The sequence below is a fragment of the Cebidichthys violaceus genome, unplaced genomic scaffold (genome assembly GCF_023349555.1).
Source record: "Cebidichthys violaceus isolate CVI_PGR_0920_01 unplaced genomic scaffold, fCebVio1.0.p SCAF_21, whole genome shotgun sequence".
In the NCBI taxonomy this organism is placed as follows: Eukaryota; Metazoa; Chordata; class Actinopteri; order Perciformes; family Stichaeidae; genus Cebidichthys; species Cebidichthys violaceus.
This window is the reverse complement of record NW_027176384.1, coordinates 10,491,549-10,511,083: the sequence shown is the minus strand read 5'-3', so window position 1 is coordinate 10,511,083 and position 19,535 is coordinate 10,491,549. Positions and strand designations below refer to the sequence as shown.

At 47.2% G+C, this 19,535-nt stretch overlaps 1 protein-coding gene across 12 annotated transcripts in view; it reads right to left on the bottom strand.

The window, feature by feature from the left end:
- Positions 1 to 19,535, bottom strand: part of magi2a (membrane associated guanylate kinase, WW and PDZ domain containing 2a) — a 188,755-nt gene that overhangs the window by 125,067 nt on the left and 44,153 nt on the right. For 11 of the 12 annotated variants that reach the window (XR_011103532.1, XM_068717292.1, XM_068717295.1 and 8 more), the window contains exon 2: positions 11,691 to 11,807. Coding sequence is in view for 10 of the 12 variants with exons in the window: in XM_068717292.1 (XP_068573393.1) it covers positions 11,691 to 11,807 (117 nt within the window). In the remaining 2 variants the exon portion in view is untranslated. Of the gene's footprint in view, positions 1 to 11,690; positions 11,808 to 13,428; positions 13,745 to 19,535 lie in introns of those variants that run through there. The other variant, XM_068717299.1, reaches the window with a different exon arrangement.

The following is a 19,535-nucleotide window of genomic DNA, read 5'->3' as shown; positions in this document are numbered from 1 at the left end:
ATCGCGGCGAATAATGACACAGACAGGCTGACATTATGATAGCTTTCCCTCATTCACCGGGTCACAGTTTGAGATAGCGTAGCAGCTCTCTGCACATTCAATTCCCCGTCCCACTGATGTGGCAAAGATGGAATATTTCATTAGGGGCTTGGATAAACAGAATCAGAGCTCTGATATGCGTGTGTGAGCGCGCTCCCTAAGCAGACGAAGCACTTGTCGTGCTATTACCTAAAGCCACAGAGAGCAGCGGCGGCACAGATTGGATCTCTTGATTGCAGAGACCTCCCAGACTAAATGATTGCTTGAATATTACAGAGACACGATGGGGGGAAGACGAAAAAAAATCAGCCCCCGGCTGCAGGACGTTTTCATGTTTCTATGAAAGTTCTCTCACAACCTTTTGGGCATCGCGGTCAACCCGAGCCGCACAGCCTGAGGCCTTTACACACTGAGGGGGGGGGGGTTGACGAATGTAGGACACGGAAAGGAGAATGTGATACAAACTTTTCAGACCGGTAGCGATGCGAATTTACGTCAGTTGCAAAAGTTTTCCGAGAAACTGTTTACGTCACGCAGGCGCAGGACCAACTATTGAACCAGAGCAGCGTCTGGCAGGCTGATTTCTTGAGTTTCCTTTTAGCCAAATGCTCGGAAACTAGAGATCCCTCTGGTAAACAGTCACGCAATGTACTGTATGTGGCTGTGGCTTTTATTGTGAAAAGGTTACAACGGAAGGAGTGGATATGGTTGAAAGGAGTAATGAAATGTTTGCCGTGTTGATGTCGTTCCAACGTGCTTTGAAAAAAAAAAAAAAAAAATGTCAACATAGTTGTAATTTGTTCAATAAATGTGTGCAATCTTAATCTCAAATGTGAACAAAAAAATTGGCGGTGAATTTGTTTTTGTGTCTCGTTCGCCCTGCTCCCTCTCTCCTTCCTCAGTCCCTTGGTCTTCCCTGGCTTTAGCATCCAAGAGGAGCCAATTACTCATTCAGCCCCAGTAATTAACAGGAGGGATGGCAAAGCCTAACTCTGCTAAGACTGGAGAATTGTGACAGTGAAACTGTCTCTAATGAGACGAACCCTCGGGGATTCTCCTCTCTCGTCTCCGGCCTCGCCGACTGTCTCCACGATGGATGCTGCTAATCGCTGCCACTGGAACGGTGTCCTCTCCGAGCCCGCCGTAGATACAGTGTGTGTGTGTGTGTGTGTGTGTGTGTGTGTGTGTGTGTGGGGGGGGGGGGGGGGGTTTCAACGGGAGAGGATGTTTACAGGAGAAACGCTCCGGGTCATGCTATCCACTTTTTCACACAGCAAATGATAAAGACGTTTACTTAAATGCAAATTCACAGTTAACTAAACGCCCACGTTAAAGCCACTATGTGTCTGCCCCCCCCCCCCCCCCATGGTAGAACTAAACTCAAACTGGGATTGACAACAACAGAGTGGTCTCAAACCAATATGTGTTTTTAGTTTTTTTGCAGCCACACAGATTTGGAGCCAGGTCACTAAGTGTCAGCCTAACGGCCGTGAGACATCGCTGTTTGCATGATCCTGTTTGAATGAAAAAATTAAATCCATAAAAGGTCGAGCATTCATTCTGTTTTTAGCTTAAAGCTAAGGCTTCGGGTTGTCACCTTTGCACTGCTCCAAAAAAAATTTGAATAAAAAAAAAAAATCTACATAGTTCAAATAATGTTAGTTGAAATATATCTGTTCACGTTTCTACTTTCAGATTTGTTGAGAAATATGTTTTGTGTGTTTATTTATTAAAAAAATGCATGAAAATATCTTTGATTTTTGTATTTTTTTAAACGTATGACTCAATTTAAACACTTGTATCAATTATTATGGTTTTGTTGACTGACATAATATGTAAAGCATTCTCCCAAGAAATTACATCACAATAAGCAAAGAAAATAGCAATGTAGACGCTCAAAGGGCTGAAGGATGTAAACACTGAGAGACAGCGACTGAGCTGCACCTGACAGAAGTGATTCCACAGATTGATGAATAACGGACATTTGTTAATCAAGTTATTCTCCTCTCGATTACGACCCGGATACGAGATAACGTGATGGAGATGTTTACATGACCGTCACTGTAATCAGAGTACTGCCTCCCTCTGCTCATCATCTGACAATTAGAGCACATTTTAATTCTAATAGTTTTCCTGGCTGTGTGTTTGTAGAGGCAGAGGTCGGCCAAAGAAACGCCCCATTTTGGCCGCGAAGGCTCTTCGCATGAATATTAAGGCCCCCCCCGGGGGGGGGAGTCTGCGTGTCCCCGAGCTGCTCCGTGGACCAAATCAAACACACCTCCGTGTCCTCGGCGCCTGAACCAACAGTCGCACAAGCGATGGAAGGAGGCCGACAGACGAGACGCCTCAAATGTCAACCAAGATCAATAATCAGTCTTTGTAGGAGTGTGACCCGAGAAACCGCGGAGACGTTCATATCGGTAAAAACTCACTAAAAGCCGGGAGAAAGCTGAAGCTGTCATTTCATTGACCGCTAAGCTCCTGCCTCTAATAGTGATTGACCAATCGTAGCTTAGCAACCGTGAGTAGGCAGGTCAGGGCTGTGGAGCTCTGAATGTCTCCATATATCTAAATGGTGCGCATTGGGGCAGCAGTAGCAGCGGCAATCAGTGTTTCAAGACATCAAAAGGTGGCGGTGGGTGCCTTTTGGGGGCGGGGCTTAGTGGTCAATTCCATCAAACTGAACTAAACAAAGTATTTCCTTACTAACAATTTGTAAACAATTTTAACATTTCGTTGTTTGTTAAAAGTAAAAAACGAGACATTGCTGCTCAGTGGTCACTGCAGAAGTTTCTTCATCATTCATTGGAACACACACATATTAATATATAATAAATCTCACCTCCGCTTTACAGAAGAGGGAATCAAGCCTCTCTGCGTTCCCTATTTTTTCGGAGCCAGTGGCAGCACCAAGCATTCAGCATTCATCGGTCACAATGCACCAGGACTCTGGAGCTGTTCCTGATAAAAAACCCTAAATTCTAATCTCTGCTGTGTCATTGTTTGAAACGGGAGGAGGGAACTCTTTTGTGGAGTTGAGGCTGACTTTAAAATGATGGCCCAAGGTTTGCGGTTCCATTTAGCTCTCCAGAGATAAGGCTCGCTGGTGAACTATATGCTTTGAGCACTGCACCGCTCTCTGCTGTCCTGCCAAAATGGATACCAAGCATTTAGAGGAAATTTGGGGCAAAAAAAAAACAACAACACACTTCTTTATTTTTTAATGCTGGGTTCCTACAATACTGCAGGAACACTTAATGAAAAGGGATTCCTCTACCTGCTGGTTCAAGGAGTGTTTTTGACGGCGGGTGAAAAAGCTTACGGCAAGAACTGCAGTGACAGGAAAGAGCAAGAGTCCCAGATATGAAGCCAATGTGGTGTCTTAAACCTGTATTCTCTCTACTGTCCAGCAGGGGGCGACTCCTCCGGTTGTATAGAAGTCTATGAGAAAATGACTCTACTTCTCTCTTGATTTATTCCCTCAGTAAACATTGTAAACATGAGTTTATGGTCTCAATCTCTAGTTTCACGTCTTCTTCAATACAGCATGATGTTCATTTAGTACATTATGGTCCATTTAGAGTCAAACAAACCATAAAGTCTGCTTTAGGGCGGGGTTACCGTGTGATTGACAGGTCACTACCCTACCAGACCCGTATACGGCGTCTCCTCTGTCCAAATATGGTCACTTCCGTTTCACTGGTTGCAAAAAAAGCCAACATGGCAGCCGCCGTAAACCAAGATGGCGAGGGCCAAATTGCCAAACTCAAGGCTTCAAAAAAATGTAGTTGGCAAACCAGTGGGTATTATATTATTATATCTATGATATAGTCCCAAGGGACATTTATTGCGATGACAGTGAAAAATGTGCCGCTATGGCGGTTGGATTTTTCCCAGTGAAACCTAATAAATTAAACATTCTATCAATCGCATGCGGCTCAATATATGATTTGTAAGACACGCTGCACCGACAGACGATGTCCCGAAGAGAACCTCTGATCAACAGAGCTGAATTCCTCTGAACGTCTTCTTCTTGGCGCCCAGGGCTCTGCGGTGGCAGCGTGTGAGTAAGACATACTTAGACGACTCCTTGTGGACACAATTAAGCTATCTAGGTCCACCTTTTTTTTTTTTTCTTTTATACTTTCTTACCCACCGTTTTGATTATCTCCATCTTAAAAGGAGCTGTCGTTTTCTATCACTACCACCTCAACGGATGTATTTCTGGAGAAATCCGGCGGGCTTGTCGCGTGTTACAGTAGCGAGGAGGAGCGGTGGAACCGAGCTCCATTAAGACCCCGACGCAGAGACGCCAATGCCTCAGCTCGGATTCAAAACCCGATGAATAAGTCACGGTAAAGTGGCTCCACTCGGGGTTCAGGTTGCAAATGTGTTTGAATAAAAAAAAAAAAAAAAGTTTGTTAATTAAATATTACAGTCTCTCTCTCTCTCTCTCTCATTCCCTCACTAGACATCAGATCATAACAGCGAAGATGACACAGGACATTCCCACGAGGTGACCGCAAGCGAGCCACCTGATGGATGTGTCCATCCGACACCATTACTGGACAGACGAGGGTAGAGGACGGCCGGAGTTTGGGGGGGGGGGCGGCGGTGTGTGTGGGGTTGTCGTCTTTGTGCGATGAAGGCCAATTAGGGAACAAATTTCACAGCTCTCCTCTGTCATGTCTGCAGGGTGCATCTGCCGACGAGCATCCAGCATCGTGTCACGCTCACCACCCGGCACATCCACATCTGTGTCCCGCATTGTCAGTCAACCCCTTCCAAACCTCCCTCACCTCCAGCCCGCGCACGCGCACACACACACACACACACACACACACATACACATACACACACACACACACACCTCTCTCCATTCCGCCTCCTCGCACAAAGCCAGGATGAGTGATGACAGATGGGATATTGCTTGTCACATTTCTGAAAAAAAAGTCAGGGATCATATGGATCTTTTTCTTTTTTTTTTTTATTCCGAGCTCATGAGTTCGAGGAATTCCTCCGTCAGGCGTGGGTTCGAATCCCACTAACCCCAACAAGCAGTGCCTGGCGTCTGCACCGCTCTACCCTGGTGTGGCCTGCAGTCTCCATTTGCAGAAAAGTGGAGAAGAATTAGGCAGACGGAGAAAGAGAGGGGAGAGGAAGAGGAGGGGTACGGAAGGGAAGGAAAAGAAAGTGGGCTGAGAGTTTGAGAGGAGTCGAGCCTTTGACGCAGACGGGGGGTGGAAACAGTTGCCATGGAAACCCCACCCGTCCTCCAATGAGTCGATGAGTAAGTGAGGGGAGATAAAAGGGAACGGAGAGTAAAAGGAGGGACGACAGAGAGCGAGCTTTTCACTAAAGGTATTTGTCTGACCTGCCTCACCTTTGTCAGAGCGAGATCCATTAATACACATGCTAAACAAACACCAGGTGTGATTGTTTCTCACTCAACAACAACACACACACACACACACACACACACACACACACACACAAACCAACCTCCCATTCACCTCAAATCCTCCTCTATCTTGAAAGCCTCAATCTGCTGCTCATTCATCTCCGCGTTGGGGCCCCAGCTCAGAGCTCCGCAGCGAGGCCCCCTACTGTCTGGGAGACTTACACTTCTGGCGATTATTAGGTTCCTCACAGAGATGCTAAATAATGAATGAAGGGGCACCGGGGAGCTGTTAGTCTTTTTATTATCCCTGATTATTACTGTCATTCATCAGACATCCGGCTATTAAACAGGACCGCAGACGTGTGACAAACTGAGGAAAGAGAATACAGGGGGCCACTCACATATAGCATCACGCAGAGATCCGCTTTGAAGGGTGCTCTCTCAGGGTCAGGCGTTGTTTGTAACATATGCACGCACCAAACAGGTTGGAAGCCCAAAAAAAAAAAACTGCTAATGAAAAGGACGAAGCAAAGATAGCAGCAGGAGAGAAAGAGCAAAGAAGACACAGAGATGAGCGCTTCCTGCTATGCCGCGAGACTCCGCGCCGATCAAACCAACAACTGCGGAAAGACAGATGGACTCGCAGTGTCTCTCTGTCTCGCTACCATTAAGCGAGCGCCATCGGTATTGCGCGCGGTCGCCCCGGCCATTAACGCAAACTCAATGTCCCCGCGGGCATCAAACTCCCCCATTAACTCACAGTCTACAGCAGCACTTCCTGCTATCCAGGCATATGTTGTTTACGCATGCATGTAAAGGCTAAAGCACACAAACACATGCATAAACCTGAGGACTGACAGGAAGATGCGATTCAAGCAACGCGGTGGAATAAGACACGCAGCCGCGCGCTTTAAAGACAGATGTGGGAACATCCAATCATACCCTTCATAAACTTTAAGTTTCCATTAGCGGGTGTTCACCGGGATGTTCCGTTTAAGGGTCCCTCTTCTGCTGTCGAGCCACTCTGGGCTTTCTCTACATGCTAGCCGAGCTACTATCAGTGCAGCCAGCATTCCTACAAGCACCATGCTGAGAGGTTAAAAAGGTAACGGCTTCTTTTTTTTCCCTCGACAATCGCCGTTTTATTTTTTGTTGATTTGCGCTAAATTGCTTCAAAAAAGTGCATTAAATGAGCTAAAAGTAGAACACGGTGCATGCTAAGGACACTGCTGTTTTTTTTTGTTCCGTTTACATCCATACATTTCACTCAAGAATAAAAACGGCAAAAAAAGCAAATAAGGTGCACTAAGCGGAAGATAAGGGCTGGTTTCAGACACAGGCAATAGTGTGCGAGGCCATTTAGTGGCGGTTAAGAGAAAGTGAGGAAAGTGACGGAGCATCTCGTCACCTTCTTACCTGCAGCTGACCTCCTAATCATCGGCTCTATTACTGCCAGAGCGTCAGAGACGACCACCGCTCGCCACTGAGCGCTTTAAGGCTGAAAGAGCTCAGAACAACATGAACATGTGTGTGTGTGTGTGTGTGTGTGTGTGTGTGTGTGTGTGTGTGTGTGTGTGTGTGTGTGAAGGACGAACAGAACGAGGAAGAGGAGGGACAACCAAGAGGAACACAAGAAACAAAGCTGATGAACACATGAACAACTGAGTATTGAGTTACATAATCCGGATGACCTTCATATTTCTTTTCATCACATATTCCTATCAAGAGGCACGGCGCTGATTCATATTTGATTGGGTATTTGGGGGGAAAACATGAGAGACACTTGTGTTTTTAATCTTTCAGTCGATTCGCCCAGCCTTTAAGTTATTTACTCTGAGAGTCTTTACACTAAATGCACGCCGAGTCAAACGCTGGGAAATTAGTTCAAATACTTTAAAGTGTTTAAAAATGTGTTTGTTTTTTTTTCCCCGGCTCGGCTCCGGAGGCTTCAAATGAAAAGCACACACACACACGCACACGCACACACACACACACACACACACACACACACACACACACAGTCTATAAACTTGTGTGTGCGAGAGAAATCTATATATTTCATTGCCGTGTTTTGCAGTTCAATTCTCCCTAAATAATTCAACCGCTGGAGATCGGTGTAGCCCACTTAGGTGTCTCGACTAGTCCACACACACACACGGCCTCCTCTCCTCTCTCTATTCCTCCCCCCCCCCCCCTCTCCATCAAATCTATGTGGATTACCAGACGATAGGCCTGATTTCACATGGGCTCAGGCTATTAACGCTTTGACCTTGGATTTCAACCAGGCAATTTGTCTAAGAGCCGGCACCGCCTCAGATGCCCCGGCCGACTCCGTCCACCATTGGTATGGGTGGCGGCAGCTCTCCCACCGTCTGCCCGTCAGCCGTCTCTCCTCTCTACCACTCGGGGGGTTAAGCTTAAATTTCTTTGATGAACTACTTCAGATCCATCACGTAGAACTCGCCTTTTCTCCTTCGCCCCTTAGTCTCACTTAAGATTTATCGCTTGTCATAGAGCTCACGAGGCGTCGATGTGTCTTCATGCTCCTACATTTTTGATACGTGCGTTCCGTCTTATTCTCCTGCTTGGGGAAAAAGACAATCTCTCGAAATTGTTTGTCCACATATGGCCCTTTAAAAGTCCTATTGACAGCTGGTATTCATTTAATCTATATATATATATATATATATATCTGGATGAAGGATCGGAGGTACATGATACTGCTGACAGACTGCTATTACACCTGTCCAATCACAACGCGAGCCTGATCACTTTCAAATGAGGTCTGGCTGAGAGTTAGTCAGTGCAGCAAACTCGACCTGCATAGTTCCTGAGTCAATACAAAGCTTACCTCCGGCGAAAGGGCTTTTTGTAACCGAGGAACTAAATTTGGACCGTGGTTCCTGTGGTCCACAACACATTAAAAGTTCTTGACATCCCAACAAGGCTCCTGGGTTCCCTTTCAAACTGCCTCTAGTTTGTCTTTGTGCTAAAGGTTGCTTCATGCCACTCACTGTAGTCTTTCTTTTGACCTCCTGTAGGACCAGGATGGTCTGTTGGGTCTACTTTTTTGGAGATTGCGATATGATTTGCAATATTAGAGGGAATGATCATGAAATGATTATGTTGTTTTTTTTTTTGCAGCAATCTGTACACAAAGATGTATCCTTAAAAGGTGCAGTGGATGCGGCGGCATCTAACAGTGAGGTTGCAGATTGCAACTAACTGACGTGGAAACACGAACATGTGAATGGCCCTATCCAGAGCCAGTGTTAAGTTTGTCCATTCCGGGCTACTGTAGAAGCAGTGTGGCTGACTCGCTGAACCGCTCTATAAAAAAGATACAAACGGCTCATTCTAAGGTTACAAAACACAACGACTCGTATTTCAGGTGATGTTACTATAAAGAATACATACTTATTAATACTATATTACATTTCTGCCAATAGATGCCCCTAAATGCTCCACACTGTTCCTTTAAATTTGAAGATTATGATGTGTAGGCCAGGAAAAGGCCATTAAATCTAAAATGATATTTTGACACACATTTCACAAATATTGAGCCTTCTGTGATTTCAACATTGCAAGTATAACATTTTGATTAATTGTGCAGCCCTAGACGGCATATATTAAAAAGGAGGAAAGGTGTTGAAACAGAACTCCATGTGTTGACCATCAGACAGGTCAGCTATAAAAAGCCCAGCTCAGTCAGGACCAGCTCTCTTCCTGTCAGCAGCACTGAGGCCTGTTGTTGAAGCTTCATAAATGCATCAGTTAACCTCCCTCTCTGTGCAACAGTTTATCTGCAGTCCATTTACTCATGTGGCTCTCACAGTCTGTGTCCCATCACCACGCCCCCCCCCCCCCCCTCCCCCTCTCGCCTATTGTATCTCTCCCCCTCTATTTGTTCTCCCATTTGTTCTCCCTCTTTACTCTTCACCTCTTTCTCTTTCTCCAATGCCTCACCGGCAGCGGCTCTGTGACTGGTTATCAGAGAAAATTACGCTGCTGTTGCAAACAAATAGCCCCCCCCCCCCCTCAGTTTCTCCTGTTGTATTCTGGTCAGAGAGGGAGGTTGAATGGAAATGTGGCTCCAGTGAATTCGGCGTGCTCCTGGCCTTGAAGAATGCGCCTCCATTAAGGATTCAGGGGAGCGTTAGCCAACAGACAGCTGGGCCTAATGGCACGACTGGGCTAATGCGGAGCTAACACTCCGCTACACACAGATAAGAGCGTGTACACACACACACACACACACACACACACACACACACACACACACACGCACGCACGCACACAAACCGACACTTTTTTTAATATCGCAGCCTATTGACTGATGGCGATGAGCACATGTTCAGCAAACATGGCAAACAGCAATCACAAGAATATGGATTAAACATCAGCAGGTCTAAGCTCATATAATCACCGGGGGGCTTAATAAGACTGATAAAGGCCACACACACACACACACACACACACACACACACACACACACACACACATATATAAGAATTGAGTTTGGAATGCTTTCCTGAACCAAAAAGCCCTCCAAATCGTATCTTTGATTGTCTACACAAGCGGGCTGCTCGACTGTGTGATGCGGTTAATGCGGCTAATTGGAGACAGAGAGCTGCAGTCGACGCTTGATTCTCAACAATCGAACTTCCAGACAAGACTGATTCCAGCTAAACCAACACTCCAGCAGCTAATTCATTACCAACGCGGACAGGACGATGGGACTTTTGGGACCGAAGCCAATGGCAGCGAGGGAAAGAGCAGGGCGCCTCATCGCTCACTCGTCTCAGACACTTTATTCAATGCATACTATACTCTCTTAATAATTACAATGATACGGGTTAATGAGAAGCAACGAGCATGGTCACATTGACCCGTTAGGGAGAGGCTATTGACCATTTGCGAAGCCAAGCTTAGCAGTCAAGCTGTCAGTGTTAGTATGGAGCCCACACTGTCACTAACCGCACTCTCTAGCATAAATATTATATTAAAAAGCAATTTCATAGAGAAGCAGACAGAAGGGGCTAAAATATATGTTTTTAGGATACATCTAGGATGTTAAACTAATTCAGCAGTGAAAACAGATAAACAGATAAAGAGAGAAGCTAAAAGCTACAGATCACAGAGTAAAAGCGAACCACCGCATCACCTTGAGATCCAGACAGAAGACAATGAAGCTCAGCAACAACACTGCTCCTGTGAAGCCGAGTACGTCTTTAATCGCTGTTACAACCAACAGCAGCGTGTGTAGATGCAGTATATAATCAGTAGCTAGCGTAGCATACAGGTGCTAATGTTAGATAATAATGTGCTGCTCTGCTAACGTTAGCTCCACAAGTTTTTACATCAACACTTATATCTCTTTCAAAGCTCTCCAGTTAACGAGTATCACCATTAGATGTTCAACGTTTTGCCACAGCGGCTTCCAAATCCACAAAACCAGCCTGAGTCTACGGAGCGCTGCAGGATAGTCCTCAGACCCTGATCGGAACTGGACGATGCTACACCACGATTGGCCAGTCTGCGTTTGAGAGGCGGTACTTAGTGAAGGGTCAATGGACCCCCCATGCCTGCTGCCAACTCCACTCAACTCAACTCGCTCTTTTTTTGGTTTTTCATCAGCAAAAGTCGTGGTTAGTAGTGGCAGTGGGGTTTTTTTGGTGCCAGACCACTGATTAAACTGAGAGGACCGCCACCAGCGTGACAAGGTACAATCTGCAACAACAACAACAAAAAACTGCCACTTTTAAATAGCCACGCCATCGTCAATAAGAGATCCTAATTCTCGAGTAAGATTTTAAAATATGTTGCCGCAAAATGTAAAGAGTGCAGACGTTCCTGTGAATGTCGGGTTGAAGATGATGTCACGGCAGTGTCACCCGGCTATGGCGATCAGCTGAGAATCCCGCCTTCCCTGTGGGGGTATTTATTTATCATCTTCAGTGGAAAACGACATAGAGAAAAGGACCAGGTACTGAAAGTGAGTCCAGCTGAACCACGCAGAAAGGAGGCCTTCTCGTCCCATAGAATGAATAAGTGAGTTAGTGGTACTCGAGTTGTGGTCGTCAGCTGTGTGTAACATGATATGGTAACGGTCTCTGCAATATGGACCATGATAGCAAATGAACAAAACTAGATTTTGACACAGGAGCCTCAAAAGGGCCCCGAGTGCTTCCCTCAAGGAGGCGAGAAGGGAGCGAAGGTAAGGTAGGTTGAGGGAAAAAGGGTAACTCACAGGGGACGGTGCGGAGGTAGAGGTTGTCCCGGATGATCTGCTGCAGCTCGTGGTCCACCGAGCCTTTCTGAAAGCGCAGGTTGAGGTAGTGACGCAGGTCCTTGTCTATCACGCCCCCTGGAGGAACACAAGGGACAGGAGTCAGTAATCAGAATCAGACCCCCCCCTTCAAATCAATCACTCTGACATTTTCCTCCCGCAGAAAGAAGAGGAATGGTTTGAGGCGAAATAACCTACTCAGCCCAGCCCTTGATCAGAAACGGGGACAGCTGGACGTGTTTGTGAATTACCCAGAAATAAATGGCTCGACTCACTCGAGTTTTTCTGTGCCGTTTCCAAACCTCAACAGCGAGCAGAGGAACACTGCAGCGACAAATGACCCAGAAATCACTGAAAATCCACAGCAAACTATTCGAAATTCTCCAAATCCCCATCAACAAACACGGCCGACGCTAATGAACGGGTCTCTGCTCTCTCTCCCATCCAGCGTCTGTCGAGGGCAGCGCACGGATTGGTGGAGGTGGTAATTGGAGCGGCGGCCAAACACGTGTGGAGAAATGTCTACATATAAATCACCCGCGGACTCCCCCGGGGGCTATTTCTGACTTCCACTCTCCTCTCCCTCACCTGAGTCCCCCCCCCCCCCCCCCTCCCTCCCTCCCTCCCCTTTCCTCTCCATCTCTTTCAGCACTCCCAGTCCTGTGAACGGACTTCCACTTTAAACCAGTCAATCTTGCTGGCTCAGCAGAACAGAAGATGAAAAAAAAAAAAAAAAAGTGATGGAGGGGACGACAGAGAAATGGATGTAGGAGAGATGGAAGGCAAGGGCAAATCCCAGAGGGGAGTAAAAAGGGGGAGAGAGCTAAAGCAAGCATCAACCCCCCCCAACAAATACTCCATCTGTCTCCTCCGCCCCACACTCATACAATCACATATCAAATGGAGGCAGGACGGGATGGATGAGTGGAGGGGGGGGGGGGGGGGGTTGACGTTACTTAAGGGATTCCTCATGGTGCACACTCGTCCTTCTCCGCACAGAAGGAACGAAGCAGAGAGACAGACGGAGAGGCTGCACATGCTGAGAAGACATTCGGCTAACCTTCAACATCCTCTTTAAAGCGGCAACTTGGCACGGTGCCACGTAGCATTTAGCACCCCCCCACCCCCCCACCACCCCACACTTGTCTTTTTCCCCTACGTGATCCTGAAGCAGTGACATCCAAGCATGATACGCTGGAGAGCATACATGTAACACACACACACACACACACACACACACACACACACACACACACACACACGTGTGTAGACAGTCTTTAGAGATGGACTGTGAAAGCGCTCAGACAGAAGGTGGAGGAAATGAAAAGGAAATATAACAGAGGCACATTCTAATTTTGGAAGTTTTCCATCATATTGGGGGAATTTTTCTGGTTCTTCTGTCGTGTGAAATGCACGCACGCACGCACGCACGCACACACACACATCATGCCTTACTCCATCAGAGCTGAACTAATTCCCGGAGCGCTGCATTATAATCATGCAAACCTGAATTACAGGGGCCGGCTCTGTCTGTGTCTCAGTCAGAGACGCGGAGCAGCCAATTCCACATTTGCATGAGAGAGGAAGCCAATGAATCTGCATACTGAAAAGGTGAGCAGACTCAGAATCACACACACACACACACACACACACACACACACACACACACACACACACAAATTAACACGCTAAATGGCACCTCTTGTGCGGACAGCGGTTGAGCAGCCAGTACACTGTCAGATCCCTCTCTCCACAGGTTTTTGTGATGCAAAATAATCTCCGCTGGAGGAAATCTTGCGCTGGATCTTCCCACGTTGGTGTCTCTTCCCCCCCCCCCCTCCTCTCCGAGTACCGTCCTGTCCCTCGGGGTCCCCCAACTCTGTCTCTGTCTGCCCCAAATGTAGCCACTGCCAGCCAGCCAGGCAGCCCGAGGGAGAAAAAAAAAAAGGCGATTCACCTCTCTCTGCACTCCGCCGTGTGGAGAGATGAAACGGGAGAGAGCGGAAGAACGAGTGACTGAGAGACACCGAGGCAGAGAGAGAGAGAGTGTGTGCGAGAGAGAGAGAGAGAGAGAGAGAGAGAGAGAGAGAGAGAGAGAGCGGGAAAGGGGAGAAGTGTGTGTGTGTGTGTTGCTGCGAGTGAGGGAGAGCGACCGTTGAAGCGCGGCTCTGGCGGTGGGGACCAATCTCGCCGAGATCCCTTCTTCTTTTTCTTTTTTTCCCCCTCTTGGATCCCTCCAGGTTCTCAGGTCCTACGATGCCCCCCATCTGCAGCACCCGGCACTGCATCCGTTTTAAGAGCCTCTCTCAGATTAAAAGTCATCCCCCCCTCTCTGCCACCCCCCCTTCTCGGTTTATTGCGTCCACATGGCCTGGATCTGACCTTCCTCCACTGTCAACAACCACACAGCGAAACTAAACAGTGTTTCAGTGAAACACAGCGCTGCTGTCTCACTCCAGAGGAACAGAATTCCTCCTAATTAGGTTGCCGTTCGTTTAGAGACCGGTGACTTTCTTGTGACTCTTCCCTGTCTCAGATTTCACCCATTCTGATGATGCAATCTCTCCCATTTGTCTCCCTCTTCTCTTCTCCTGTTCCTTTAATAATGACATATATTCTTTTCTTTATTTATGTGCTTGTATGGATGTTTGCAAGTCCAAGCACACGGCTTGTTTTTCCAAAAAATGTGAGAAAAATGTGATGTTACATCAGGAGTTGAAGCTATAAAAGCAGAGGAAAAAATAGTGAGTGTGCAGCCTTTTGTCCTTTACTTAAGATGTGTCCTTTGAGAAGTTGAGAATCTCCCGCTCCACCACATCGTCCCAAAGTTGCTCTGTGAGAAGACGCTTGGTTTGAACTTCAGCAGCACAGTCACGACTATGTCGACGTGTCTAAAATGCGTTGGGTTGCTGCCACGTGATTGGCCGATTAGATATTTGAGTTAACGAGCAATCGAACAGGTGTACCTAATAAAGTGGCCTCGTTACCGTCACAGCAGCTCATTCTCACGCCGAAGAAGCACATTTTGTTTTGTTTGATAAATGACCTGAACCAAATGTTCCCAAACTTGTTCAGTTATTAACAAAAATCATTTAACCCCCCCCACGCGTGAATCAATTACATTTTAATCAAAGTATAGAAGTTGGATTTTATTTGAATTATATAACATGCAAATGAAAAACACAAGTTCAACTTTTTCCAAACTGTCAGAGTTCTTAGACTTTGCTGCTATATTGGTTGTGAACTTGAGCGAAAGACAGCCTTCTTCATATTTTGGGTTTAGCTGACATGTTTGAATGACGAGCATCACCAGTTTGGTTTCTCCTCCCCGTCAAAAAAAAATCCATCAAGCACTTTAACTGTCTGAATAAATCTCACAGATCTGAGTCTTCACAGCCTCACAAGCGCTCTTTGTTTAATCGTAGGTCCCGAATAAATCAGATTGATTCAACTTCAACCGTCAGAGCTTAAGTACGTCAGAACGAGCTTCCTCTCCCGCTCTCTGAGCAGCAGTTAGAAAACAGCAGCTCTCCACTCAATAGGGGCCGATATTTGGTAATGTATCCAAAAATAGATGCGTTTGTGTGTGCGCACATACATCAGCGCCAGAGTCCAGCCCCGGCAAGCCGAAACCACTGGTCTGGAGTCAGTGAGGCGTACGAGGGGCGAAGGAGGTCACTTCAACAAATGGGACGCTCGCTTCTCTCTCGAGGGTTGCTCCTCATCAGTTCTCACAGCTATCGTGACATGTCGGGGGGGGGGGGGGGGGGGGGGGAGGGGAGAGGCCACCGAGGCTGAAGGTTGACAGAGCCTTCGGGGAAAGTCCACTCCGGTGCACGAGCCGATCAGCGGAACACGACGACAATCCCAGCGGCGGTGAACAGTTCGCGCGCTTATTCCCACGACGTGAAAACGACTCGTCCCCTCGCATGTTTGAGAAGCACGCCTCGCCTGTTTAGAGGCCGTTACAGCGGGCTTCCTGAACAGATGGTTGGATGAGAATCATTGTTGCTATGTACAGCAGGAGCATCCAACATCTAAGCTCAGCAGGTGTCATGTAATTCCCCTGGGAGGCCGGGAGAGAGAGAGAGAGAGAGAGCGAGAGAGAGAGAGAGAGAGAGTGAGCAGCCTGTGGAGAGTCAAAAAAAAGAGGGAAAAACCAAGCGAGCAGCTGGTTCCTCGGGGGGATGGAGGTTCTGCTCTGCCTCCGACTCTGGCACAAACTAGCTGAGCGTCTCCTCCTGTGAGCCGAGATGGAGCGGCACTCAACTTTACAGACATGGCGGTTCCTTATGTTCCTCCTATTCATTTGCCCCTGTCAATGTAAATGATGTGTGCGTGCGCGGTGAATTATGCATGGTGTATCGACTTTTTGTTCGCAGATACTACTGCTGCTGCTGCTGCTGCTGCTGCTGCTGCTGCTGCCACCAGTACTGCAAATGCTGAGTCCTACCGAGACAAATGTGAGGTCAATACTATTTGAATTCTAAAACAAATGCTGCAAATTGCCAAGTCTCAATTTATGGATTCGGCGCACGCATATAAAAACACAGTAAGTATCAAAGGCAGGGCTTTCAGCAGCGTCGTCACAGTTCACTCTCGGAAGAGTTCGGTCGGAACACTTTCCAGCGCGGAGTTTGAGCCGACGTGAGCCTGGAGCTCCGAGCGCCGTCATCAGAGCCACGGAGACAATATTTATCACACCCTGCTCTGAGGGCATCCAGCGGCAGTCACATGTGTAGCATCATCACGCTGTGCGTACGTGTGTGTGTGTGTGTGTGTGTGTGCATTTAAGTCAGAGGGAGCGCCAGCAGACAGCTGTTTGGATAATCAGACTAATTAAAAGATCAGGATGGGCTTAAAACCTCGCCAGTTCCACCACACACACACACACACACACACACACACACACACACACACACACACACACACACACACACAGAGTGCTCCGTTGATTAGTCCTCAACGAACGAGTAGGATGCCAACAACTCTGTGGTGAAAGTGCTGGAATCCATAAAAACCAACTGGCTTTCAGATGGGTTTATATACACACACACACACACACACACACACACACACACACACACACACACACACACACACACACACACACACACACACACACACACACAGAACAATTTGGTTTATGTGATATCATCATCACATAGAAATGTTAGTTTCACAGTTGGATTCAGGCAAGACAAATTAGGTCACATATGGGTAGTTACAGTTTCAACAAATGAGAAATGTTTTGTTTTAAAGACTAAACTACTGTTTCGTACGTTTCAGCTCTTTTACTACAAAACCAAACCGCCAGATGAGATCAGAGAACGGGTGTCGATCTAGAGGGCAGACCAAGTATGATGTTGTTATGTTTGAAGGACTGAAGGTATTTTGGAATCAGACAAACAACAAACCCCTCAGACAGCAGCTGCCGTTTCTAGTTGCGCCACGAAATTTTTACACCGAAAAGAGAAAACCAAAAACGTGATTTGCTTTTTAAGAAATTGCTCAAATCAGTGTGAACCCCCCCTCCCCCCCTCCAGCTCTCCAAGCCCCACAGGTGATTACACAGCGCACCTTCCTTCTGTCGCTTTAGTGCTGACCATCTCCATGGAAATTCACTCAGCCCACCAGCTGCCTGAAACGCGGGTGTGTTTCTGAAGTGCTGAATCCATCTCCTGGTGGGGTGTGTGTGTGTGTGTGTGTGTGTGTGTGTGTGTGTGTGTGTGTGTGTGTGTGGCGGGGGACATGGTCCATTTCAGCCTGGGAATGGGACGCTGAGAGTACTACCGCCGGAGCAGGAAATGGAATATGTCCTTCACGTGTCGCCCGGCGGCCGCGCTAAGCAGCAGATTGATGGGGAACAGCACGGAGAGCAGACTGCTGCCTCACGTCTCTGAACCGGCCTGGCCTTCAAACACATACGGCTCCATTCATACCCATCACAATGTGATCTGTGTTCAGATGTGCCGTTTGGGAAAGGGGACCAATCCAATCACACTTTTTTGGAGGTTATAGGTACTTGCGGGAAATGTAGTTTTCTGTACCCCTGATCTGATCTACTGTACGTACAGGTGGATATGTGGAACCATGAGGGCGCAGTCATCGGCCACCTGACATCTGTATCCGCTGGAATAACGCCGGTTATCCAAAAAGTTGGCTGAACTTCATTTGAACCTTTGCTTTTTTGTTCATAAAAGCTCGTGACCACACAAGGTGCTCTACCTCCACTGAGCAAACTAATCCGCATGCATGTCGGAAAGCAGAGAACGGGACGAGCGCGGACGATCCTCCTACTGAGGGCTTTAAAGAGAGCGCGCACGCCGCAGGAGACGCCGCAGCACCGAGCGCCGCTAACGCTGCAAACGGATTTCACCACATGAGCCTGTGTGTGTGTGTGTGTGTGTGTGTGTGTGTGTGTGTGTGTGTGTGTGTGTGTGTGTGCGATACGGCAGAATAAAAGCTCAACATAGTTTTCTTGAGGGTGGATGTCTGAAGAAGATCAATCCGCACAGTGTGGTGTTTTGTCAATGCGCAGCCGCCGGGTGAGGATTCCTACGGAGGCCGTGTAAAAAGGGCTTTTTCCTGCATATGGAGAATTACGAGGTGGCTGCCTACGTCAAATTTCGCGCCCCCCCCCTCCCTCCAACTGTTGACAAAACTGTGACGGTGTCTTCATGGAAAGCACTATTTTCTAGCAAGCGCTGCATAGCGGTATAACGATGTATCGCAATTTAGGACAGTGTGAGAGGAGGATTACTTGATACAATTATGTATTTTTTAAATGTATTTTTTTATGCAGGGACCATTTCAGAAAATAAACGTAATATTCCGGGACAGTGGACATCATGCTGTGCTGTTATAAATCAACTAAACAATCAAACCGGTAACACCATGCTCTCCCTGTAGTCAGCTATATTCAAGCATCTAAACCTCTGAATCCCTACCTTTGCCAGAGCACAGAGCTAAATTTGGCTGCTCACACTGAAGAGTGGCAGTTTCAGCTAAAAGCCACTGGCTGCTGCTGCTGCTGCTGCTGCGGCTGCTGCTAAGTACTTCAGCACTCAGGTTATGTCTCCAGGTATATCACCCTTGAGAAAAGCCTCTTTCACACACTGAACAGTGCCTGAACACAAAGAGCACGTGGGGCACGATTTGGGGAATGTGGAAGTGAATTAAAGGTTTCACCTAAAATACGACTCCTACAGAGAGACGGTCTTTTCGCTGCCCAGCCTTGCCTCTGAATCTCCTCGACAACCGTTTCACCCTTAAAGGCTTTGTGACCTCCTCCCTAAAAAGCCCACGATGCACCTTACCTACAACATCTTAAACGGCTTCATATACTGACCTTACAGTTGCACATTTGAACTCCTCTTTCAAACTGGATATGGCAAATTCCACCATCACTGCTGCCATAGTCTAATGTAAAAGCTAATAAGTAACCTCTCTAGTATGGATATAGGTAGAACATATTGTAAGGGGTCAGCAGATCAAGAAAGCTTGATCTAGACAGCAGTTCCTCCTCATCTGTATTCATGTTGGGTGTTCATGTGATTTACAGAGCATCTCAAGTTACTACAGACTACAACGCCGTGAGATTCTGCACTCTAAGAATTGTTTTGAGACCCCGAACCGGGATGTGATGATAAGATGTGAGTGAAAAGCGTGGGGGCAATTAACACGTCTTTAGTTACAGTTCCTGAGTTAATTGGGTCATTCACTAAGTTTCCAGTGCCAACATTAACTGACTCAATTCATAGATCCGCTCCGCGTCGCTTCCAGCTGCTTCATGACACCTACACA